The sequence below is a fragment of the Erpetoichthys calabaricus genome, chromosome 18 (assembly GCF_900747795.2).
Source record: "Erpetoichthys calabaricus chromosome 18, fErpCal1.3, whole genome shotgun sequence".
In the NCBI taxonomy this organism is placed as follows: Eukaryota; Metazoa; Chordata; class Cladistia; order Polypteriformes; family Polypteridae; genus Erpetoichthys; species Erpetoichthys calabaricus.
In genome coordinates this window covers 22,786,730-22,812,815 of record NC_041411.2, presented here as the reverse complement: position 1 = coordinate 22,812,815, position 26,086 = coordinate 22,786,730, and the positions used below count along the sequence as shown (strand labels likewise).

Sequence of the window (26,086 nt, the reverse complement as noted above, 5' to 3'; positions counted from 1 at the left end):
AAGACATTCTGCCACTGGCAGTTGTACTGTGCTTTATGGTCTTGTGTGTATCACAATCTCTTCTGCTTGTTAATAGCTAAGAAACCCTTCTTAAAGAAAAGTATCATGTCCTACAAGACCAATTCTCTTAAGACTTGTTCACACAGTCGAAACCTGATCTTTTTTTGCCAATTGTTTTCTACCAGATGCTGAGCATACACTTCATTGGATTTCTTCTGTCCCATAAAGGATAACATTTGTATTTTACATTTCAAAGTTATTTCCTCACAAGCATGGTGTATATGCACAATGTTAAATTGTGTTCTAATGTTAAGCATTTTCTATTAATTTTTTTAAAATATCTTCTCTGGTGCCTTACAGTATAGGTAATAGTGCATAAAGCACCACCAGAAAAATAAAAGCCTAAAAACTTACCAAATACGCCCTGCTTTGAGTTTCAATAAAAGAAGACATGCCTTCAGTGTTTTCCAATGCATGCTTGTGACAACAAAAGGGATCTTGAAATAATTAATTTTATTGCATATTCTAACTACTGTTTTTCCTGCAATAAGGATGTGTTTTTTATTCACTTGCTGCACAAGTTCTCACATAAATTTGGAATAAATCAAAACAAAACCAAGGCACATAGCATAAACAATTCACTGTGAATGTGGGTCTTTTGAGAGAAAACCACCCAGGAATGGGGTGAAAGTTATTGTGAAAGACTGCAATCAGTCTACAGAAAACACTTAACTGTAGAGACACAATTTTGCGTGTCAAATACTTATATACCATTTATCTGAGGAAATAACTTAGACTTGAAAAATTCCAAACTTATACTTTAAGGAAGTGACATTCAAGCGCTATTCATCAGGTGAAGAGACAACTTTTGGGTTTTTCCATTATGTTTTCTGTCTTCGGCAGGCCCAGCTTTTTCAATTTCATCTTGAAAACTTGAACATCACGTCTTGAAAATGCAGTTTGATGTGTGATTGCTCCTTGAATTTAGCCATATTAGTACAAAACAGGATTTCATATCTGTCCAACTCTATTAGCTCAGCTATTTCTTAATGGCTCATCAAGCGTCTGTGGTTAGCATTCCGTTACATCATTTTAATACTAGTATGAATCAGCTGTGGCTGCTGGTAATATGTAAGAAATACAAGGAATGCCATGGATGCTTTAAAGAGAGATGATTGGGAATTTAAACTTGTGTTGTTTTAGCCAACTCGTACATTACCAATAAGTTTTTGGAAAACCTAAGAGAGTCCAGTTAATTTTTATTATATCAGTCCAGTTTGTATTTGTTCTACTATAATAGAATGCTATCTCTTACTGCCTGGGAAAATAACAATATTTTTTGGGTAGTCTTAAGAGTTTGCCCACTACTGTATAATGAATCAAGGCTACAGTTAATGGGAGAGGGTTGGTATTTAAATGGAAGGGTAGTACCTCTAGCTTAGTTAGAGACTTGTTTGCTTTGGCAGTGAGAGCATTGAGCCTCACTCTTCTGCTTTATGTTTGTACATCTTGCTTGAGGTAATCCAGAAACACTTTATAAGTCTAAAAGGTTTAGTTTCTGTTATAGTGATGTGTTTGATACTAGCTTTTGATTTAGACTTAGTCACAATTTTAGGCGTACTATTTGGAGTAATTTTTGTTGCATTTTGTTTCTAACTTGAGTCATATTAGAGCAAACACTTTTATTTAAGGTATTTGATTTGAAAATTGACATGTGACAGTAGTGCAGGTGGTGCAGTGGTTAGCACATGCAGTCTCACAACCTTCAGAGACTTGGATTTACGTAATTTAGACATAGTTCCTCTTTGCATTTGTTTGACTGTTTCTCTCAGTGCTCATTTTTCTGTCTCGATACAGAGGTAGATATGCATCTTATCTTAGTAGTGATCTCTCAATTGCCACAGTGGTGAGTGTTCATCGGACTGCCCTGCAGTGAAATGATGTCCTATAATTTCTGCCTTTCCTCCCCTGCTGCTGCTCCATTTTCCTGCAAACCAAACATGTAGAGTAATTTTGTGTAGCAGTAGTATAATGTTAAAGTAATTATAATAACTTTTGCAGGGCTAGGTATGCTTTTTAAACAAGGCATTTGATGCGGGCTCAATGCAAGTAGTAAGTCGCACGTTCAACACTAAGTAAGGTATTTTATTTAAGGCGAGTATAATCTGATTTCATTATTTTTATAAGTATTGTAGTTTTGTATTTAAATGTTACGTTTCCTCTTTTTATAAGACAGTATTGCTCATAAATATTCAAACTAAAAATACACTAACTTGTACATTTAGGAGAGCTGTACATGGAATATATTATTGAAGGTAAAAAGTGTAGTTGTTGGCATATATACGTTACTATTTACTGGCTTTCAAACACATTGTCTCTACTTGGTTTATTAGTCTTATCTCAGGTCATCAGATTTTCCTCTGAATGGTACAGAAAATGACAGATGACTTGTTGTTATGTATACGTTAGCATAGCCAGTCCTGAAGTATCAGATCAGTTATTTTCATTATCATTTTATAGTATTTATGTAGTATTTGGCTGACCCGAAGTAGCCATATGTGTAGTGTTTTGCTTTGTGAATCTCAGTAGGTGACACTGAGTTAAACTTAAAGAAAAAAAAATAAAATTCAGTACAGCTTGACACAAGGTCCACTCCACCCCACAACCAAATTTTAGAATTACCGTTAAACCTACCACACCCTTCTTTAATATATCTGAATATAAACTGAAAATTAAGGTTTTTTAGTGTTTACTGTTGACGCACACCTCTCGCAATGAGTATTAATGGTTTTAAGCATCAGGAGAAGTAACCACACTGTAACAGGTGTATTTCCTAAGTAGTGACAGCTCCATTGTGCCTACCACCAGGGCTAATATTTTTTTGTAGTCCGCTATATAAATTTAATTATGAATTAAATCTATCTGTTGTCAGAGATGGCTGGGGGTGGCGACCCAGCCGGGACGCCCAGAGAGGGACCGGAGGCGGGCTTGCGCCTCCTCCAGACCACGAGGGGGGCGACCGCCCTGGTTATGTTGGGGACCACGGGGTGCAGGCTTGGAAGCCCAACCCTGATAGGGGCCTGTGGTCACCGCCAGGGGGCACCCCCAATGCCTATGAGGACCCTGGACCCCAGCACTTTCCGGGAAGAAAAGAGGGGACAACCCGGAGTGCTTCCGGGATGCGCAGCTGGCACTTCCGCCACACTGGGGGCGCCCCAACGGGGAGTGCCGGTGGAAGATTGCCAGGGAGCACCTGGAGCACAATCCAGGTTGCGTTATAAAAGGGGGCCGCCTCCCTTCAGACAGAAACAAGAGTCGGGTGGAAGTAGGACGACGTCGGAGGAGGACAAGGAGGTCGGGCCTGAAGAGAAAGGCATTGTGTTGTGTGGCCGAGGACTTTGGGGACTGTGGGGTTTGTGAGCACTGTACGTAATGGAAAATAAACGTGTGTTGGGTGACATGAATGTGTCTGCCTGTCTGTGTCCGGGCCAACCACCACACAGTTTAAAAAAAAAAAAAAAACTGTGAAATTAACATAATAACTTCTCCTTTTTTGATGCCTAAAAATTTAAAAAATACTTAGCAGATTTCAAGAAGGGTTAGTATGGAAACATGTTGCACAGATTAGTTTTTTTTTTAGTAACTTTCTATTTTCATTTTCAAAGTATTGAAAAGCTAAATTCCCATTAAAAGCAGTTCATTCATTCATATAGTTATTATTATCTATTATATAAAAAAATCCTGGGACGAGATGAGACTTCAGAGAAGATAATTTCAAGTTCCACAAGATGAGACTTTGTGCAAAGAGATTATAACCACACCCGGGGCCGGAAATAAAAGACAAAGAGTAGAAAACAAAGTACAATGTCATAAAGAGGTTCAAAAACATTGTCGCGATACACATGCAGGAGCAGGTTAGAGATAATGAAAGTACTAAAATTCGAAAGTCTCAAAAAAGTGATAGTAAACATCGACATTAGCGCAAACAAACGGAAATTATTACGCGGTGAATAACGGAACAGCGAAAAGGAGATTGATTATATGGACATAGGTGATATTGGACAGAAGTATGTAGATATTGTCGGCCTTTAAATGTTAAGTCGGAGGACTTGTAGATCGTCTAATTCGTGTTTCCATCAGGCAAAAGGTAGTGTTGTCTTCCCAATGAAGAGGCGTATCTGCGACAAATAAAAGATGTGTTATTTGGTGAAAGTGAAATCCGCAAACACTACAGGCAAAATATCCGAATCTGTAATAATCTGTTCGTGTTCACATCAGTTAATGTTCAAAATGTAGATTTACACTATTCAGGACCATTACGTTATGAAAAATCTGTGGCTCGTGCAACAATTAAAGCTACGACAAGTTTAATTTCAAAGAAACCACAATTAGATGCAACATTGAAATCAAAAGAGTTGAACGGATCGGGCGTATTAGAAATTCTACAGCCAATAATGGATACAAATCCATACGTCAAAAGTAGCGCACTTTACACAAAATTTATCTGATAAACACCAGACAAAGAAGTTTTCTTGGATTTCTATATGAAACCGAGAAGATCACACTCGCATATATAATAAACCAACATGTGACGAATTGTCAGCGATAACAGTTTCGAAAGACAAAGATACCAAAGACAGTTATGTTTATCCAAAAGCACAGCACGATTCATCGCAAGCAGCAGATCTGGGGGTTGGTGAGTGAAGCGAGTAGATGTTGTGTGTGTGAGTGTGTGTGTGTGTGTGTATATATATATATATACACGTGAATATATATATGTGTATACTAGCAAAATACCCGCGCTTCGCAGCGGAGAAGTAGTGTGTTAAAGAGGTTATGAAAAAAAAAAGGAAACATTTTAAAAATAAACGTAACATGATTGTCAATGTAATTGTGTTGTCATTGTTATGAGTGTTGCTGTGTTTTATATATATAAAATACACACACACACACATATAAACATATATATACATATACATATACACATATATATACAATATCTACATATATATATATATATATATTTATATTATATATATATATAATATATAATATACTATATACTACATATACATATCCACATATCAACATATATATATACACATATATACACACACACACGCTTTATGGGTGATGATTGTTTTACTCTTTTATCTCTTTATTTTATTTTATTGTAGAATCAACTCCTATCTGCGCACAGCAGGGCAGCCGTGGGCGGATGCGTATGGGTATTCACTCCATGTTATCGTGCATTGCGCTGTCAGTGGTATTTTGATAAAGAATTTGAACAACCATATAAGAAGCGTATAAAATTATTAAACAGTAAAACATTAACATTTAAGAAGTAAAGTTAATTAAGTACTACTGCAGTGTCTTCGGGTATACCTTCATTTTTTCTTTGCCCATTACATGCTTAAATGTATACATTTTTTGGTGCACCCTACCCGAGAACACGCGACATATAACCGAGGGCGGTGGGAGAAGCATGGATTTTAAACACGCGTTGAGTTCATCTGCTTGGTCTCCCTCGTGGAATTAACTGGTAATGTTTGACTAAAATCTACAGCGAGTAAAACGACATTACCTCCTATTTTTTTTTTTATGATCTCTGAGATCTTGCTTTTTTCGGTTCAAGGCTTCATAAGCTCTTTTATGTTGTATGGTGTACTTATCCCAAAACCATCATCTTTGAATGTTGCAAGACTTTCGCCTTGTATGTAGATCGGGGTAATTACATTCATTGCATTCCTAGTCTGAATCACAATCTGATTGTATGGGTGGTTACCTGGCACTGTAGGGTTGCCACCCGTCCTTTAAAATACGGAATCGTGCCGCGTTTGAGAATGAAATTGCGCGTCCGTTTTGAATCAATACTGGACGGGATTTATCCCGTATTTTTTTTTATCATTTTTTTTTTTAAAGCAGCGTCTCATGCAAATCATCCCACACGCATTTTATGAAGATGCCTCCTTTCCTACTTTTGATTGGGTAATACTTGATGTCATCGTTAGTTTGATTGGTGTTTTTAACTGTCCAGTGATGAGGCCGTGTCTTTTAAGTACAGTCTGCAAAGTGTTGGCACTGAGATGTGGCGTCAGCGCCATAGTTGAAGCCCCTAACGTTTGCGGTCAGCAAGTCGGCTAACATCCGCCATGTGCCGTCTTTCAGTTGCGAGAAGCGATCATAGAATGGTTGAAACTGTTGCCCCTAACGTTGCGCCACGGCGTGTGGTTCGTTTTATACCTCGTGTGTTCTCATTAAACTTTTATCTCGCGAATATGTTATTGCAATCCGCAGCGGGGAGCGTTTCTATAAACTTAATTTAAACTTACGTTTTACACCGTGCTTTCTTTCCCTTATGAACATGCTTGTATGCTTAACTCGCTCCCGTTCTCAATTGTTTAATTAATTTTTTGCTCTTAGCTGTTCGCGCGGCTCTTCCTCCATTTCCCCCTACTTCGTTCTTTTTATCTCGCGAATATGTTATTTGCAATCCTTAACGGGAGCGTTTCAATAAACCGATTGAAAATAGTTTTGCATTTACCTTTTTAGTAAAAGGTGAGCTTTTAAGCCTGAGAAATCACCCCGTAAATGCACCACGTTTAATTGCACATGTGTTAATATGTTATGCTTACACAGTATTAAAAGACAGTCAAAAATTAACGTCATTTACCTTCGTTCCCGCGTGTGACTCGTGCTGTAAATCTCTTCCTTGTTTTTTAGTTCACGTGATTACGTAGGAGGCATGATGACGCGATACGTGACTCCGCCTCCTCCATTACAGTGTATGGACAAAAAATATGTTCCAGTTATGACCATTACGCTTTGAATTTCGAAATGAAACCTGCCTAACTTTGTAAGTAAGCTGTAAGGAATGAGCCTGTCAAATTTCAGCCTTCCACCTACACGGGAAGTTGGAGAATTAGTGATGAGTGAGTCAGTGAGTCAGTCAGTCAGTCAGTGAGGGCTTTGCCTTTTATTATTATAGATCAGTTTACAGTCAAAGCTAAGGATTCTTGGACAAAAGTGAAAATGTGCATGTGTCTACTGCCGAAAACCATAGCCAAACTGCAATGGAAACTTTATTCAGTTCTAGTGCTGAAGTTAAGTTTGAGTTTTGGATGGCCTCAGTTCTTAACCTTTGCAGTTCACCTTTCCGTATACACTGCAGACTGTCATAATCTAAGTTTAATGTTGCTTTGTTGAATTGCATGCCACTGTTTTTTTTTTCTTGAAGTTTTCTACGTCTGTCATAAATGTTTATGCAATTGCTCTATTCACAAACACTTGAAATAAGGAAAGGTCAACTTCCTTCAACTGACTTCAGTTCATTTGTGTATTTGTGTGTGTTTATGTGTTTTTAAACAAATTTTTTTGACTTGCAAATACTGAAGTCTTTTGCACGGGCCGCAAACAAAGAGAAAGACAGATCACCCAACGTGTTTGCATGGGAATATTTGCAAATGTTTTTTTTTCAGTGCATTGGAAGAAGCAGTGTTAAAAGACAAGTCCATTAAAAGGAAAACTGCACACTGCTTTCCAAAACAGGTAGTGGGACAGAGAGTCGAGAGGTTCCCATTTTGCATTGTCATTTTTCACAATTCTAGTCTTCCTAGCTGGTTGAAGCAGGTGTTTTTGAAAAGGCTGCTAAGAAACACAGGTGTCTGACAGAGAAAAGGAATGGGGTAGACAGAGTGATAGACAGACTTGAAAGGAGTGCTTCACTGTTTAAGAAAATTTTACTTGTATTAAAAAGTGTTTATTAGTATAAATAGTGTTTATTGGTATTAAAACGTGTGCTCTGAGCCTGTAAGAGTAGTTGTGCTTTATAAGCATTCACTGAATAAAACCATATTAATTGAAAGCCACACTGATAAATATGCTATGATGGTACTAACTGTGTCGAGCTTCTTTGTTTAGGGCAAAGCAGTTTCATGCTTTGTCAGAGGAATTGTTTTCTCCTCTGCCTGTTTTCTGTTTGTGTGAGGCAGCTTCCTGATTTATCAGTTATTGTCTCCATAAATACCATATATTTTTTCTTTTGGCATCCCCTATGCCTTTTTGTTATACCCCAGCTCATTTCTGTAATGTCAGAAGGGCCAATCTGTTGATTTTTGAAGGCAGACTCTTCTGTTTGCTTGAGGTCAGTGAAGTATAAAATAAGGTGCATGATGTGAACATGAGTATGGCTGCACCATGTAGACCTAGTTTTGGGCCAATGGGTGTAAAAATTACAAGCATGCTAACATAATATGCATATATCGACATTCAGTGCTTATGGGTGTTCTTGCAGTAAATATCAGGATTGGAAAACTGTCACATGTCACACATGAACAAGTATCTAAACCTAACAAAGACTGACAAAGAAAGTGTACCATTTTAACATGACTAACCATGATTTTGTAAAGCACAGGACACAGCACAAAGTGAAGTGTAGCTTTGGAGACTTCTTTTTATCAGTGAGAAGAAATATTCGGACTAGAAATTTTTGAGATTGTCTGCATCTAAGCTGTCAGAGGCATACCACTGAGAGGCTTGGTGTAGTTATGCTCCTGTGTCTGGAGCCTTGTTTTTAAAATGTATGACTTGTATTATATCAGCAGGGGGCGCTGTGTGTCAAGAAGATATTCTAACCCCCTCCCCTATATCTCCCCATATGCTCACCCCACACCTCACCACAAAAAGTGCATCAGACTCAAGATCATGACAGCAACAGATCAGAGTTTGTGAATGCTAGAGGGAAATGACAGAAAATCCCAATTAGTCAGTATTCCTTTAACCTGGAAATGGACCCCTCTTTTGTGGAACAGTAGGTTCTAGGGACCTGGGTGCCAACAAGCTTTTTAGGTAATTGATTGGATTTCACTCATTTACTCACAGAAGTAGACATCATAGTAAATATTAATCTTCCTCACATACTATATGACTAGTTAATACCCTACATTGTAAAAACGTTTACAGATGAGATGAGATGTTTATGTCTGTCGAGTTCTTTGGATTACCTGATGCCTTAATTGTCTCTCTCAGCTGCTTTTTAAAAGCTCTTATTGTCTTCATCTACATGAGTTCATAGTTTCTTTGGTCCTTTCATAGTCCTTTGCATGAAGAAGTACACTTGGTCCATGGTTCTCATTTCTTAACATTTTTCAGTGAAAATATATATATTTTTTTTTTAATGTAAAGAAGGTTGAAACACCATGGTACTGAAGAGGACAGACACTTCCATGATTGGGATCAAGTAAAGGGCAGCATGGAAAGGAAAACAAAATGAAGGAAAATGCAAGTCATTGGCTTGCCTGCTGCACAACCCCTTCCTGGGAATTCTAATATTATACAGTAAAAAACAGCATGTGGTGCAGTATTTTAAGACTGAAGTGAGTTGTGAAGGGGTTTGAATTTAAAGCTTGTCTCTGATAGTAATGTTTTAGATACAGTATTATGGTAGCCATTGTGGGCCCAAGTGATTATGCACTCTGTTGCCTGCTGACTTCTACAAGTGTTGCCACTTACCTGTAGAAGGATGTTAGAAAGGTTGTGGCAAAGATGGTGGCAATGGCAGTATGTCTTTTAACTGCTTACAATCATAAATTATCACATGTTCTGCACTCGTAGATCTGCAGATAATAAACCAATGGTACTCTGATACCTGCCCATTTGAGTTTTGCTCTAAAACTGAAAATAAGCAGACCTGACTGTTTATTATGTGGAAATCCACAAGTGCAGAAGAGGTGGTAACTTGTGTCCTTCACGTAGATTTGGACCTCCAGCATTCTTCTGTGAACAGCTGCTTGAGCTTTACTGTTACGCAACAACAGCTTTCATTATGAGCACTAGCAATGGTTCTTACTTTGGGGATGGTGTTAATTGTGTCTTAGTCTAGCTGAGAATTCAGACCTTATATTATGGCATACTTCTTCGCTCTTTATTTTCAAATAAGTGTATTGTTCTATCTTTTCAGTGGACACTTTTTGAGGGCTGCAAAGGGTTATGCATCTAAAAGAGTATTAACTCAGTACATACTACTAATCTATATTTTTAAATTTAAAAATTTATATTCAGTTTTATTTCTTAATGGTGATAAATTAAGGCCAGTTGGACGAGAATAGTAATAGAAAAAATAATTTGTTTTCCTAGGTGATGCTATTTTCCCCTTACTAAATTAGAAGTGGCACCATATTATGACAAGAATTGGAAAAATAATTTGTCAGGGCCATTAAGAAAACATCTACTGATGATTACCACACTGTAGTCAAGAACAAAAACTCAATATTAATTTAAAATAAGTAGCTGAACTAGCAGCTTTTATGTAAATTTCAAGTCCTAAGGCATTTGGCCTAATATCAGCAGGTTGATCTTTCCACTGTTTGAAGGCATTATAGCTGAAACTTGTTCCTCAAACAGCAGTTTTAGTTGTCTTTGGAGCTCTATAATTTCTAATATCTGTAAATACAATTTGCACACTTAATTATATGCAGGACCGTGTTCTGTAAGGTAAAGTGCTTAATGAATCTGTATGTAAAAATAAAATTTTGAAATTCCGTGTAAATTTCAATTGGAAGTTAAGGTACAGACTTCCTAACACACAACTCTTGAGTATTCAAAGCATCACCATCTAAACCCAGTGCCATCCTAATTTATAACCGCTAACGCCTTTATAGACCTCACTTTCACTTGACTATATTGATATAAACATTGACACCGAGAGAATATTCATGGCATATTTATCTATGTTGTATACACACACTCTGTCATTTTCCTAGAAGTAAATGTGCATTCACCAAAATGAATGCATGCATCTACACAATAGTATGCTCTTTTTCATGTGTATGCATGTTTTATGACTCTTTTTTCAATCAAACCATAAGTTTTCTTGTTGTCTGCTCTCTTTCATTAATAAAATACACAATTTCCACATTTATACCATGAGTTGAGCCCAGCGCTTTACAACTGAGTGAATCTGTTTTTATCAAGTATCCCAGTACTTCATGTCACGTACAGTGAAGGGCTTATTACCATTGGATAGCTGAGTTTTGTCGTGGAAAAAGCCTTTCCTCCCGCTTCAACAAAGGCTGTCTCGTAGCCAAGATGACAATGCAGAACATTTCTTTGTTTGCACAGAGTTGTGCACAAATGTCTCAGTCCATGGAGTGAGCAGTCAATTAAACAGTTCACCTGCTTTTATATTTTTTTTCTGCTTACTTCAACTCATCAAATAAATCATATCATCTAACTCTTAATATGCAGAGCTTTTTTTTATCTCCTCCAGTCAATTAACACCTCTAGTGATTTCTGACTCCTGTCGACTCTCCCATTATTGTTGTGAACTTTACGATGTTAAGAGGGGTGTTTTATGGGTTTTCCTGTTTATCTCAGCACCTGCTTTATAAAAGTTGTGTTTTGGACTATTCCATCAGTTTAGCCCTGCTTTCTTGGGGGGGGGGGGGGGGGGGGGGGGGGGTTTGTTACTCATTTTACCCTCATTCTAACCTTGAAAAAATATGCTGGTGTCCTTGTTTAAGACAGTGCAGAGACCTCTTGCACTTACAGCTGTAAGTTGCATTTAGTTAATCCTTGTGTTACACTAAGTTCTATTCCTTGTGTTTAATAGTTGTTCTGTTATGGCTTTGTATATACTGAATACTTGTAATAAATTATAAAATACTATTATATATTAAGTAAAAATTCCATAGTTTTCAGAACATTCTAATGATGCTGTCTATGATTGGTCACTTACATTACATGTCACCACTGTGCATAAGAGACAAGAAATAAGTGGATTTTGTGACAGCTCATCTTTATGCATTGTAACACATTGCAGAGTCATTATTCAGAGTCATATTCAGTTTTGACTCTAAGGATGACATGTCTTGATGAAGGACTGAATGTGGTGCATTGATTTGTAATACTACTGCTTTTAGTATACCTTTAAGAGCTGAGGCATGCATTTTTACAGTTCATGCGTCATGGTTTCAGTTGCCAAACCCGGATGTTGTTTTCTACACATTGTCTCTGTTTGTTTACTAAGCAGTGCTATTTCAGTTTCAGTTTAGAGTACAGGCAGTGTTTCTTAGTGTTACTGATGAATACTTCTACGCTATTGTTGTGCCTCTTAAAATATTTCATGTGAAATTTCATGTGAAAGCGCATCTTCAACCTGAGCCTGGAACAGGGGGGAGTCCCTGAGACTTTGGAAAACATCTTGCATCACCCCAGACCCAAAGGTATCACGTCCTGATGAGCTGAATGACTTCAGGCCTGTTCGCCCTGACGTCACATGTGATGAAGACCATGGAGTGGCTGCTGCTTCACCACCTGAGGCCACAGGTCCCACCACGCCCTCGACCCTCTGCAGTTCACATACCAGGAGAAGGTGGGAGCGGAGGATGCCATCATCTATATGCTATACGATCACTCTCCCACTTGGACAGAGGCAGTGGTGCAGTAAGAATTATGTTTCTGGACTTCTCAAGCGCCTTCAACACCATCCAACCTCTGCTTCTTAGGGATAAGCTGACAGAGATGGGAGTAGATTCATACCTGGTGGCATGGATCATGAACTATCTTACTGACAGACCTCAGTAATGTGCGTCTCGGGAACTGCAGGTCTGACATTGTGGTCAGCAGCACAGGAGCGCCGCAGGGGACTGTACTTTCTCCGGTCCTGTTCAGCCTATATACATCGGACTTCCAATACAACTCGGAGTCCTGCCACGTGCAAAAGTATGCTGACGACACTGCTATTGTGGGCTGCATCAGGAGTGGGCAGGAGGAGGAGGAATATAGGAACCTCATCAAGGACTTTGTTAAATGGTGCTCTACTCAAACCACCTAAAATTGAACACCAGCAAAACCAAAGAAGCTGGTGGTGGATTTTAGGAGGCCCAGGCTCCTCACGGACCCCGTGATCATCAGAGGTGACTGTGTGCAGAGGGTGCAGACCTATAAATACCCTGGGAGTGCAGCTGGATGATAAATTGACTGGACTGGACTGCCAGTACTGATTCTCTGTGCAAGAGAGGACAGAGCCGACTATACTTCCTTAGAAGGCTGGCATCCTTCAACATCTGCAATAAGATACTGCAGATGTTCTATCAGACAGTTGTGGTGAGCACCTTCTTCTACGCGGTGGTGTGCTGGGGAGGCAGTATTAAGAAGAAAGATGCCTCATGCCTGGACAAACTGGTGAGGAAGGCAGGCTCTGTTGTAGGTACGGAGCTGGACAGTTTGCGACGGGGCTCTGAGCAGACTCCTGTCAATCATGGAGAATCCACTGCATCCACTGAACAGGATCATCTCCAGACAGAGCAGCAGCTTCAACGACCGACTGCTGTCACTGTCCTGCTCCACTGACAGACTAAGGAAATCGTTCCTCCCCCAAACTATGCGACTCATCAATTCCACCGGGGGGGGTAAGCGTTAACATTATACAAAGTTATTGTCATCGGATAAGCGGGAGACAATGGATGGATGGATGGAAAGTTATTGTCTGTTATACCTGCCTTGAACTCTCCACCTTGCAGTTTTTAACTTGCACTGTGTTTTTTATCACTCTGTAATTAATATTGTTTTTACCAGTATGCTGCTGCTGGAGTATGTGAATTTCCCCTTGGGGATTAATAAAGATGTATCTATCTATCTATCTATCTATCTATCTATCTATCTATCTATCTATCTATCTATCTATCCATCCATCCATCCATCCATCCATCCATCCATCCATCCATCCATCCATCCATCCATCCATCCATCCATCCATCCATCCATCCCATCCATCCATCATCCATCCATCCATCCATCATCCATCCATCCATCCATCCATCTTACATTGATAGCTGACAGATTTCATTTCATGGCTGGTACTGCACTTTCATCCTTAGACAGCATATAATATTTTTCAGTGTGTCTTCAGAACTTGCCTTTTCATAGTAAAACACTACATTCTCATCTTAAAGGTTATGGTGACTGTTACCCTTTCATTTTGAAAGCATATATAATTTTATCTGCCTCCTAAAGAGGTGAATATGCATCTGCATCACACTGATAGGTGCTTTATTTAATACCATGGCTTGATTGCTATTTTTAGTAAGTTTAGTAGTAAAAATCGGACCAACTGTCAATTTATCCTTGGTCTTGCTCTTCTGTCCAAACATAAGTTACTTAACCTCCCTAGCCATTAGACCCAATCATCACTTGGGCAGTAAAAAACAGCGCTAACAGCGTTAGGTCTGAGCTTTACTCAGATAACAGTATAGGCTTGTCTTATGTAAGCATTAGCCCTGAGCATTACCTTGGCAATCGTGTAAGCATGTTGTCATAATGACGTCTGGTAAGAAACGTTCTTCAGCAGCCCAAGTGTTTCACGAGCAGTGTGATGTTGAGGAGCCTCTCAGCAACATTGATGCAACATTTGTTGACCTTGCTGCAAATAAACCAGCACCACCTCATTTTGATTTTGTGGGCCAGCCAGGAATAAAAGTGAGGGTTGACTGCCAAGATCCACTTACTTACTTGAATTTATATCCTGATGATGACATGATGGAAAGGAATCATGCTACTATTGTCCCGCTGTGACACTGGATTTTGTATTTCACTGTGCTTCCAGATATACCACACAAAAAGACATATTTTGATAGCATATACAGTATTAGCATTATTTGTGTTGTTATTATTATTCATCATTATTATTATTTTTTGTGTCACTGTTTTACTTTTCACACTTCTGACCTCGTATTTTTAGTGTTTTTAATGTCATTTTTCTATGCCAAGAAATGTAACACTAGTTACATGTTTTTTCGAGAAAAAATGTAATGCTAAGGAGGTTAAGCTAACTATGAGGTACAAGTTAAATAACAAACTCTCTAAAAGCCCACATTTCACATTTTCTTAAAGGCTCTTGATTTGTTTAAACTGAGCTTAAACATAAAATGTTTTAACAGAAAACACTTCTTCCTAACGTTTGTTTTACATTTGAATACAGGTCGGCCCCTTAAGATTCATGGATCTGCATATCGTCAGGTTTGTCGTTAATAATTAAATGTAAATATTTTTGTGAGTTTTCTGACTTATTGCAGAAAACCATAGACAGTGCTTGTAGCAGAGTCAATAAAGTTGACTGCAAATCAGGGCAGCCCTGAGAGTACTGTGCCATTGTGCAGCTTTTGCAGTTGCACGAGGGCTGCTGTGTTAAACAAGATGAAGTGTAACTTTTATGAAGGAGCCATAAGATTGTCCTGGTCTCTTTTTCTTTCAACGCTTCACTGCACAATTGGATTACAGTTACTCCCCATCAGATTGCAGCTCTCGTCTTGATTAATGTTCTCGTACTATGCCCACTTGTTTGTGTGATTATCTGGGCTGGAAAACTTCTTTGTTTGTGGTGCTCTTCCAGTTTCTACAAATCTTCACTAACATCAGCATCACAGTAGGACAAAATTTTAGATGTCTGTCAGGAGGCTGTTTACAGGTGATTTCATTTCATAACTACAGCACTGTTTTGTGATTAATGTTTGTTGGATTTCAATTGTTGTTAATAGTAATCATTTTTATTGTTTACTACCATAAATATACACACTCATTTATTACAAGTTAAATTTAGTAAAATGGTACAGTTCACTAAAGAACCGTGGAGTTGCGCACTTTGTCTGGGGGATGCCATACATCTTTGTCTCACACTTGTGCTTTGCTTGCATGGTGATCATGTTTTCTCACACTTTTTGCATCTTGCATAGTGCAGTAAACTTAGAATACTGTACAATCAAGGGCCCAAAAATATTAGTGGATTTTCGTATTTGCGGTGGTCCTGTGCCCCTAACCACTGCAAACTGCAAGGGATAACTGTATTTCTGTCATAGTTCTCTGTATTAGCATGTTTTTTTGCATCCCCAAATTCATTGCAATGCCTAAAATACATTTGTATTCTCTTCAAATTGCCTTAGCTGATGCAAGCCGTTTTTCTAAAGTTTTCTCAAACCTGGCCCAAAATGACTTGTCAATCTTTTACCCTTCCACACTAGCCCTTAAAACGCTTCTCTCTTTGTATCTGCTCCCCTGCCCCAGCTGTCCCTGGCAGCATGATATCATTGCCTGTCTGCTAGCTAAATGTTATATGCTAATCTCTTGGTTAAATGAAAAGCAATTTTCTATAGTCTTGGTCACACAGTTTATTCACTTAAAAGCTGCATCTTAACTAAAGTTTAAAAAAAAATGAATTAAAACATTACAAGTCTATTAATAAACTGAAAAACTGGCCATGCCTGGCTTCAAGGTACACCATATTATTAATCCAACCCATCATCTTTATTATGGGTTTGCATTAGATTTATTAGTAAAAATGTGTGTTAATATTTAATTGTTTGCCCAACTGTAGAAAGGCATACTGTACAAGCTTCCTTGCCTTATAGGGCCAGGTGACATTGAAGAAGATCTGTGAAATTATTTGATTTCCCTTTTAACGCAGAGGGGCTAGAAGCTCTGGAAGAGGCTGCCATTCCATAATTGATATTTACTGCAAAAGGTTAATTGGAGCAGCAGTCACCCTAATTTAGAGTCTCAATCAGAGAGCCGCATAAGGACCAAAAGAGCTAATCTGTTTCATTCTCCCAGACATGTGCCCCTGGAGCAATGTGGTAGGTTTCACCTGCTCAGGAGAAAAATGTCTATACTTGGGCTCTCAGAATACCAGACAGATTGCCTCTAGCTTTCCAAGCTTAACTTGCTTCAGGGGTTAGCAAGATTTGTATTTTTTTAACATGTCTTTTTGTTATTAAGCATTCACAATCCTCTGTGTTTAGGTCCTTGTTAAACATGTCAATAATTTTCTTCATTGTAGTCATGTGATAGGATTAATGATGATATTTTTTGTAGTAGACTTTGAGAAAATAGTTATGGGAGATTTCTTTCAAGGTATAGAAATTTAGAAATATATACTTGTGTATTGAAATTATTTTTCAGTTTCATTTTAATCAACACTTTACCTGTAAATCCTTAGATTGCTGTAGTAAGTGTTATTTGACTGTCTTTAAGGCCTGACATCAGATTAATCCAGTTTGTACCACCATTCTATATCAAGCTATAACTGACAATGAGTATGTCACTAAAAAAACAAAGAAAACATTGTTACAATTTGGAGGGTTTTTTTTTTCTTATTTCCGTTTTAAATGCAATTGTGCACCTCCAGGTTGACCAAATGAAATGGATCCAGAAGTGTTGTTGGCAATGCCTAAATATTCTCCTTGAAATTTTCTCTTCCCTCTGCTAACAGGGTGTTTGACGATGCATTATGATGTCACCATATCACATGTATTTACTTTTCTTCATTCATGCTACGTTTGGAATTCTCTTTAACCACTTGATCTAATGTCTTGCAGAGGACAGGATCTTTTACATGGACAGGAGGACACAGTGAAGATGAGTTTGAACCAGGACTTGAAGGGAACGGCAGAGCGTAACAGCCCAAAAGATCATCTTAGTGAGGTAGGTCTTCTACTGCCTGTGACAGGATGTGTTTGGGGGTGGGGTTGGTGAGCATTTGACTGATCACACTGTTAAGGCCAGGTTATACTTGATGCTCAGATTGTTTACATGCACTCATCATGGTTGCCACACTTTCCCAGCACTCTTTTGACTCATCCTCTGAGCACGTTATGAGAAATTATCACAGTGCGTGTGCGAGTTGCAGTACCAGCAAAGATTTGAATGGCGTGTGTGTTGAAGTTTTGGTACATGATGTCAGCATTGTTGTTTACTGTTAACATCTCAGTAGTGACTAACATGCCTGTCAGAATAGCTGGCAACAGATTGCTAACTCTTAGAAAGTGGGTGTGGAAACGTGCAAAATGAAATGGAAGAAAATTCAAGACAGATACATCCATGCAAAGCAGAAAATGTCAGAGAAAAAAAGTTGGGATTGGGCCATTACAAGATAACAGTGTGACAAGATCAATGTTGGTGCTTTGATGTTCGATGAATGGTTCGATGCGTTGAAACAAATCAGCAAACTTAGTACTGACATACAAAACTATTCATCTTGCTTTTCTTCATCCATTTCTTGCATAGGCAATACCGGCGTCGCATATTCCCCATCTTAATGATGCAATACATTTAAAGTTCTCACATACCATCTTCTGTATTGTTATTGCTGTCTTTTTTTGTTTTGCACCTTCACAACTGCCACCTGCTGGAATCCTCCCGATTTACATAAAGTAAATGCAAGTTTAGTAAGTACACCTGCTTGCATAGCAGCAGCATACGCATCATGTAGCATCAAGTATATCCCGGTCCTTAAATGCAACCAAAAAGCTTGATGTGGTTTGTGATTATTAAGGTACTTTACCAGTCAGTGCCTTGAATAAAAATTTCTGTGCAGCCATTCAAGAAGATCTCAGAATCTCTTAAATTAATCCAACTTCTCTGAGTGTGAATAGTTTTTGTCTTAAAAATTCATTTGAATTTCAGCAAATTATTGTTTTGCATTTCTGTAAGCCTGAATTGGAGTAAGAAGTTTTTTTTTTTTTTTTATGAACATAAGTGCTGATGGTTTGTTTTGCAAGTATGCAGTAAGGCAGTTCATAAGCAGTAATGCACATATTGAGCATTCGGTAGTATCTATAGAAAAACTAGTCTCTCATATATATTCCTCTTCTGGTTCGTCCTGCTTCCACTTCAAAAACAGTCCCGCCCACATGCAGCCAACATAGAATTTCTCAATTCATATTCCTCCTCTTGCAAACCCTTCCCCACGCTGGCCCGATACAATGCCCCGACATGTCACACCGATGTTGCTGCGATTTTCGACAGAGAAGATAGCGAACCTCCTGCCGAAAGGGACATTTGCATCTATCCCATAGGCAACTCCTGTTAACAGATTTCCACGCTCAATATGAATTGCGATCCTATGGTTTACCCACTTTTATTCCCTTACAGAGACAACGTACGTGTAGGCAAAATTATCATATTACTATCCACATTTCCAGGAAGTCCAAGATACATGCAACAAAACTACCAGGATGCCATGGCCACGTAAATTCAGAAAGCCTGATTTATTTATCACTTTCCACATGTAATCCTGCTTGGCTGGAAATTCTACATGCACTGTCGGATACCCAAAGACCAGAGCACAGACCTGATACCAGTCTTCAGCCACAGTCAGTTGTACGTGGCTTTTTCTATGGTTAGATCTTTCGACTCATTATCTGTCTTCTCCACCAGAACACCTATGCACAACTGCGTCTTTCAAGAAGTATTTATTTCCTTCTTGATTTCTGAATTCCTTTCTCACTGTTTTCCGTTCCTATTCTTACACCGCCATATGCTACGGCAGGCGTCGGCTAGTATGAAATAGATTTCATGATACCAGTTCAAGGAAACTAGAGTAGCACATTGAGAGGCACTTAGGCTGTGTATTACCCTTGTCGAAATGCAGTAGATCCAGCAAAGTATGTTAGTCCTTGTGGTCCTCTTCTCCTTTCTTTTTCTGTATTTCTCACTCTCTCATGTGGGTCAGTTCCCTTAGCAACCACCTGGGTCATTTAAGACAACAAAACAAAGTCTGGTGCCCCCCTTTTATGAGATTCATACAAGACCTGTCTAATCCTCTGGGAGTATTCCTTCACTGGGTAGACAAAACAGGCAGCATGAGACTGGTGGGTTTGCACCTTTTGTTTTCTTACTAAAGCCCAGTTGAACACTTCTGTGAGAATATGATATATGTTTATTATGTTACTGAAAACTTAAACAAGCAATCTTAATCAATGTGTAGTTGTAATAGTAATAGCAAGAAATGTCTGCACAAAGATAAGCATAATATCCTTCACTCACTCATGTTAAAGTGAGTGAAGGAAAACCTTTGGATATTCAAAATAGGTATTTTTCATCTTTAATCACTGACACTTTATTGTGATGCCCACTAGTCAAACCCCACCCCTGTCGTCTCCTCCCTCTCTAGTGATTGTGATCTTTAAAAGGTGTTAATGAGTTAAGAACAGTGTTTTTGTAAAGATGTATGGTCAGGTAAAGAACTGAGCATTGTGTGACCCTATACAAAAACTGCAGGAAATACTTGTACTAAATATTTTAAAAAGATCAGTTTATGAACCATTATCAAAATGGTCATGAGCAACATTTAGGCTGTATTACATCATAGTTTATATAGATGAGCATACTGCATATCTAGTTAATTAGATTTAATGGGCTTTTTTATTGTGTATATGCTGTATCTGTGATTCCTGTCTCTCTTCAAAATCTAAACTATGAGCATTTCCAAACACCCCAAAACACACAACACACACACAAAACAATTGTAGACCTTTGTGGGAATTGTTGTACAGTAGGTATGATATATGAAGAGTGCCACATTATCCCTACCCCACCATACCTAAAATCATAAATATTCATAACTTGTTGACGCCCACAAGGGAGGCCAGTGCTGAACTTTGAACCTTTAGCTTTATGGTCTGCTTAACAACCATAGATACTTATATTCGTATTATGTCGTTTGAAGGCAAGTTTTACACTCACTTTTGCATATTGGAGGTTATTGGCATTTCTGAGCTGTAATATTGTTGAAACCAAACCCTTAAGGCTTTGCCATATGTATCATAGTAAAGCTATTTCTGTGGACTTGTGGCCCTCATAGTGATACCAAATCAGTATTGGCTAAATAAATAAATGGATACAAAAGTGGATCACACAGATAGCGTAACAAAGGTATTTAAAGGAAATAAAACCTATTCAGATTATGACAGCTCAGATGGAGCTTCCCCCATTAAATAAGACTTTAATGAGCACTTAGCTGTATCATATGCCTTCTGAATTTCTTAACCAATGAAGACAATTTTTGTAAAAAATGTAGAAGGAAAATCTTTCATGGAGGGGAAAAAAATTGAACAGAATTGAACTGCACTGAGGTAATGAAAAATTATGCAAAATCCCAAGCTGCTAGTTTTATCTTTGACTTAAATTAATGTAAAATATTCTTCATAACTAAGCTTGTCACTGAGGCACCTCTTACTCACTAAATTCAATCAGACAGTTCATTTAGCTGTGAAAATGGCAGAAAGAACATGCTGGTAATATAAGGTCGAAATAAAATACTTTAGATTTTGGACACTGTGAAATGTAAAAATGTAGAAAGTGCAGCAGGCATCCTTTCATACTGAGAACATAACGCTACAGTGGCAAAGTATTTGTCCAATTCATCTTTAAAACTAACATATTAATCTATCCTCTCTTTGTTTTGTTTTTTTTTCGTGTTTGGTGGTGAATCTTTTTGGCTTCCACTTTACAACAATTTATTTCTTGTATAGCTCGAAATCGCATAAGGAATGTCTTAATGGGCTTTAACAGACCCTGTTTTTTGACAGCCTCCCAGCCTTGACTCCTTAAGAAGAGAAGAAAAACTACCCCCTAAAAAAACAAAAAAAAGTTGGGACAAATCCTGGGAAAGGCAGTTCAGAAAGAGATCCACTTCCATTTAGTTTGGGTGTGCAATGGGTGTCAAAATATGGAGTAGATATAATAGACAAAATAGAACACAAGATTTGGGTACGACTGCCAATCCTAATGTGATGTGGGAGACCTTCTGTGACAAGACCCCTGAAGGTTGCTGAGGGTTGTGTTGATGTTACCGGTGTTCCCAGAAGGAGGTGTTTCGTCTCAAGAGGAGTCGCAGAGCACGGCTCAATGGTAACTCTGGTCTGTACCGGGAACTGAGAGGGATGGCTGCGAGGGCTCTGAGGGCAGATAAAGAGGCATTTGTTAGAGGAATCTGTGAGCAAGTGACTCACCATCTGTGGTCTAGCGATCCACGTCCTGCTTACAGAGGAATCGAAGCATTATGCACATCTGAATCTGTTCATCGGAGAGTTGCAGTCAGGGCAACTGATGGAATGGTCCTTACGGATGACACTGCAGTTGTGACTTGCTGGGGCTGGCCTACTTTGAGCAGTTGTTCAAAGCTGATCTTCTGGCTAGGATGTGGACATCTCTGGGTCCACGGTTCTTGAGGCTGATCCTCCAATTAGCTGTGAACCACTCAATCTCACTGAGATTGCACAAGTAGTGAACCAGCAGAGGCGGGAGGAATGGCTGCAGGGATCTGTGGTATCTGGGGTGAACTTCTCCAGGCTGGGTGGTAAGGCTGTTGTCCTGTCATTGCAAGCAATCTTTGCTTCCATTTAGGAGGACTGGTCTCATCCCAACTGACTGGAAAATGGGACTTGTCGTTCCCTCTCTGGAAAGGGAAGGGTGACTCGCCTGGATTGCAGCAACTACAGGGGGATCAACACTGCTCTCTGTGCCAGGTAAGGTCCTTGCTAGGGTTGTCATCAATAGGAATCCGTGATCACTTGCTTACCTACCAGCGACCAGAAACAGTCTGGTTTTATGCCTAAGAAGTCTCCCTTCGACCGCATCCTGGCACTTAGGGTTCTCACTGGAGAGCAATCGTGAATATCGGCAGAGTTTCTTTGCAGCCTTTGTCGATTTTCACCAAAGCGTTCGACTCAGTTGATTAAGCTGCCCTGTGGGACATCCCTTGAGGGTTCTCGGGATTCCCCTCAAGGTTGCTGGATATCATGGCCAGCCTGTACACTGGTTCTGTGAGTGCTGTGCAGAGTGGAGGTAGAACCTTTGCGTTTTTCCTAGTTAATTCTGAAGTTCGTCAGGGTGTGTTCTGCTCCTACTCTGTTCAATGCTTGTATGGACTGGGTTTTAGGCAGGGTCGTGGGGTCCAGTGGCTGTGGGGCATCTGTTGGTGAAGAAAGATTCACGGATCTTGACTTTGCTGATGATGCTGTGATCTTCGCGGAGTCAATGGAGGCTCTGATCGCACTTGAGAGACTGAGCGAGGAGTCTGAGTGTCTGGGCTTGCTAGTGTCCTGATAAAAACCAAGATCCAGGCCTTTAATGACCTCTTGGGCACAGCCATCAGCAGTGTTTCTGTCAGTGGAGAGAGTGTTGATCATGTCGAGAGGTTTACTTACCTTGGCAGTGACATTCATGTCTCTGGTGACTCTACCTATGAAGTCAGTAGACAGATTGGGAGGTTGGGGGGGGGGGGGGGGTCATGAGGTCGCTGGAAAGGGCTGTGTGGCGCTCTTGATATTTATGCAAAGGGACAAAGGCCCAAGTCTTTAGAGTCCTGGTGCTTCCAGTCTTGCTATATGGTTGTGAGACACGGACGCTATCCAATGACCTGAGACGAAGACGGACTCCTTTGGTTCTGTGTCTCTCTGAAAAATCCTTGGGTACCATTGGTTTGACTTTGTGTCGAATGAGCAGTTGCTCACGGAGTACCGGATGAGGCATATTACCTGCATTGTGAGGAAGCGTCAGTCTACGTCGCTACGGCCATGTGGCACGTTTCCCCAAGGGTGATCCGGCTAGTAAGATCCTCATTGCTGGGGACCCCGAGTGGCTGGACCAGGCCAAGGGGTCGCCCACCGTAACCACCTGGCTGCGGCAGATGGTGGGTCACTTTCTGGAGGGTGGGACTGGACCACGTGTTTGCCTGGGGGTTTGCAAACTAGGATCCTGAGTTGCTTCGTTGCTGTAGTGGGTGCGGCAACGCACTGTACCAGTGCATGCTCCCCAACTTGACTTGATTATGTTGTTTAATGAACAACATTTTCCTTCTGCCCAATATTGATTTTAATCTCCCTTGCTCCCCATTGACCACTGTTTGGCTGTCTCTTTTACATCATTTCTTCTGCCTTCTTCAAAAACTTATTTTGAGTTTTCTACATCTCTTCAGAGTAGTATCTTTTAGCTCTTTCATACTTGTCCATGTTATACTTGGTTTCAAAGAAATGTATTGTTTAGTGTGCCACCCTATCCAGGGATTCAAACACCCCTGTGCTTTCTGGCGTAGGCTCCAGTAACCTGTGATGCTGCTCAGGATTAAAGAGATTTGGAAAATGGTATGGTATAATTTTTATTCTTCTGATTTTGTTTAGCAGTTCTTTCATTATTTTTAAATTATGGTCTCATTATTTACTCATCTTCTAAGTAGATGCACTATTTTTACTTGTGTTTTTGTTTAAAAAAAAATGAATAAATTTATTTAGAAGTAGGCCAACAGTGCTTCATTATGTACGTATTAAATATACTTGTATATGCGTTGCCCAGCAACTGATCTTCCTCTGATAGTACATAAAGCAAGTGGTGTTACTGTGGTGCTTGTGCTAGATTAATGAAATGTAATTTTGAACACTATGAATAATCTGTGAAGTAAAAAAAAGTTGAAAAACAGTAACAGGGCAAGTCAAGAGTTTAAAATTACCCCACAATTAGTGATAACACTGGAATCCCTTTAATGTTGTTGTGTAGGAGATAGTAAAAGTGACCCGTTTAGTGTGTCATAACTGAGCAGTGCCTCGCTTCTTAATTCTGGCAAAACAGTGTACCTGCATCCTTAAATGTAAGCAGGTGAGGCATAACTGATGTGATAGTTCTTGTTCATACCCTCTCGAAAAGCAAGATTGTTAAGGAAAAAAGATGTTTTGTAAAGGACAAACATTTCAGTATGCGGTCCAATGTTGCCAAGAAAATTTCCATTTCCAAAAATGGATAGATGGTCTTCAGATGTATAGTTCTAACTTGAAAGAGAGAGTATTAAACATCCATTTTAATAATTTTTGCCTTCTTCCTGATTACTCTATTATTTAATTACAATGGTTACATTACCTTGTGATGACTAGTGTCTTGAGTATTCTTTATTGGCAGTGTTTTGTTTTCTTTTATAAAAACATTTTTTTTCCTGGCAATTGTAGGAAAAATGCATTTTGTTTTGATGGCTAAATTCCATCTACAGTATTAGCTGATCTTTTGTGTTTTAAATAAGGAGACAGAGGACTGGCAGGCTTAACTTCAATACTGAAAGAAATGCTATTTCGTCCCATAGTGGCATTGGCTTTGTTTATAATCACTGCTGCTGTAGTCCAAAAATGTGGGCTTTATACTGTTTCTTTGTGGAAATTCACAAGAGAGAAAACATAGTTCTTGCCCTGTTCTCAGCAATCTCTTGGAACTGGTCAGGACATTTTTCTCCTCAGCACTTAATGATGATAGTTTGTTCAGTCTCCAAAGTATTGGGGGTTTGTAAATGACTATGTCTGTCATGGTGCCCACCAGTGTGCTCCACTTATATGTGGTTGCATTAATAGATAATACACTAAGGACCAGTAGAAACACCACATGGCAAAAAATCTAAAAACATCTTAATCCTCCCAGTGTTTCAACAGAAAGACAAAGATGGCGATGATTACCACAACTAATAAAAATTGCTTCTCCGCAAATCATGTATTTCTATCTTCAATCTCTTTGTCACCACTTTTATCAAATTGTGTATGCGAGTTCTTTCTTGCTGTTGTGAAAGGTGGAGTAGTATCCATCCAAAGGCAAATTGAGCCGTACAGAGCTACCTAGTAAAGCTTTCTAGTATGGTACAGTTCATTGGTGGAAAAAACAGAAATGTTTATTTATCTGGATCGCATCTTAGTGCAAATTAACTTACAAATCATAAGTGCCTATTACACCTTTGGTAAAGTACATCACTGACTGAGCAAAATTGAAAGCCCAAAATATTATAAATATTAATGAAGATTCCTGGTGTTAAAAACCATTTTAGGTGATCACAGAGTTGAGCGCATGCAGGAAACCATACTGTAGTCATTTGGATTTTAGGCTTCAGACATTAAATAAAGATTGAAATGCTAGATGAATCTGACAGTTCTAATGATGACCGGAAGTTTGTGGCAGCGCTGCCATACGGCATCTGGTCTGAGAGGTGAAATGCAGCAGACATGTGACCCCTCAGCAATGACATCAGCAGGTGTCTAAAGGAAGCCATGATGCCTGTGTTTATTCTGTCCTACCTAAAATGGTATCTTTCAGCATGTAGTACTAGGGTGTTGTACCGTGTTAGCCATTATGAATGTAGAGAAAAGCCAAGCAAAATGACACCTTTTATTGGCTAACTAGAAAGATTACAATATGCAAGCTTTCGAGGCAACTCAGGCCCCTTCTTCTTGATTACATCTTGCCTGAAGAAGGGGCCTGAGTTGCCTCGAAAGCTTGCATATTGTAATCT

General features: G+C 39.2%; 1 protein-coding gene across 6 annotated transcripts in view; it reads left to right on the top strand.

Moving 5' to 3' along the window:
• Positions 1 to 26,086, top strand: part of fbrsl1 (fibrosin-like 1) — a 358,399-nt gene that overhangs the window by 53,882 nt on the left and 278,431 nt on the right. For all 6 annotated transcript variants that reach the window (XM_051921559.1, XM_051921560.1, XM_051921561.1 and 3 more), the window contains exon 2: positions 17,367 to 17,472. In XM_051921559.1, coding sequence (XP_051777519.1) covers positions 17,407 to 17,472 — 66 coding nt within the window. In that variant the 5' untranslated portion in view covers positions 17,367 to 17,406. The remainder of the gene's footprint in view (positions 1 to 17,366; positions 17,473 to 26,086) is intronic.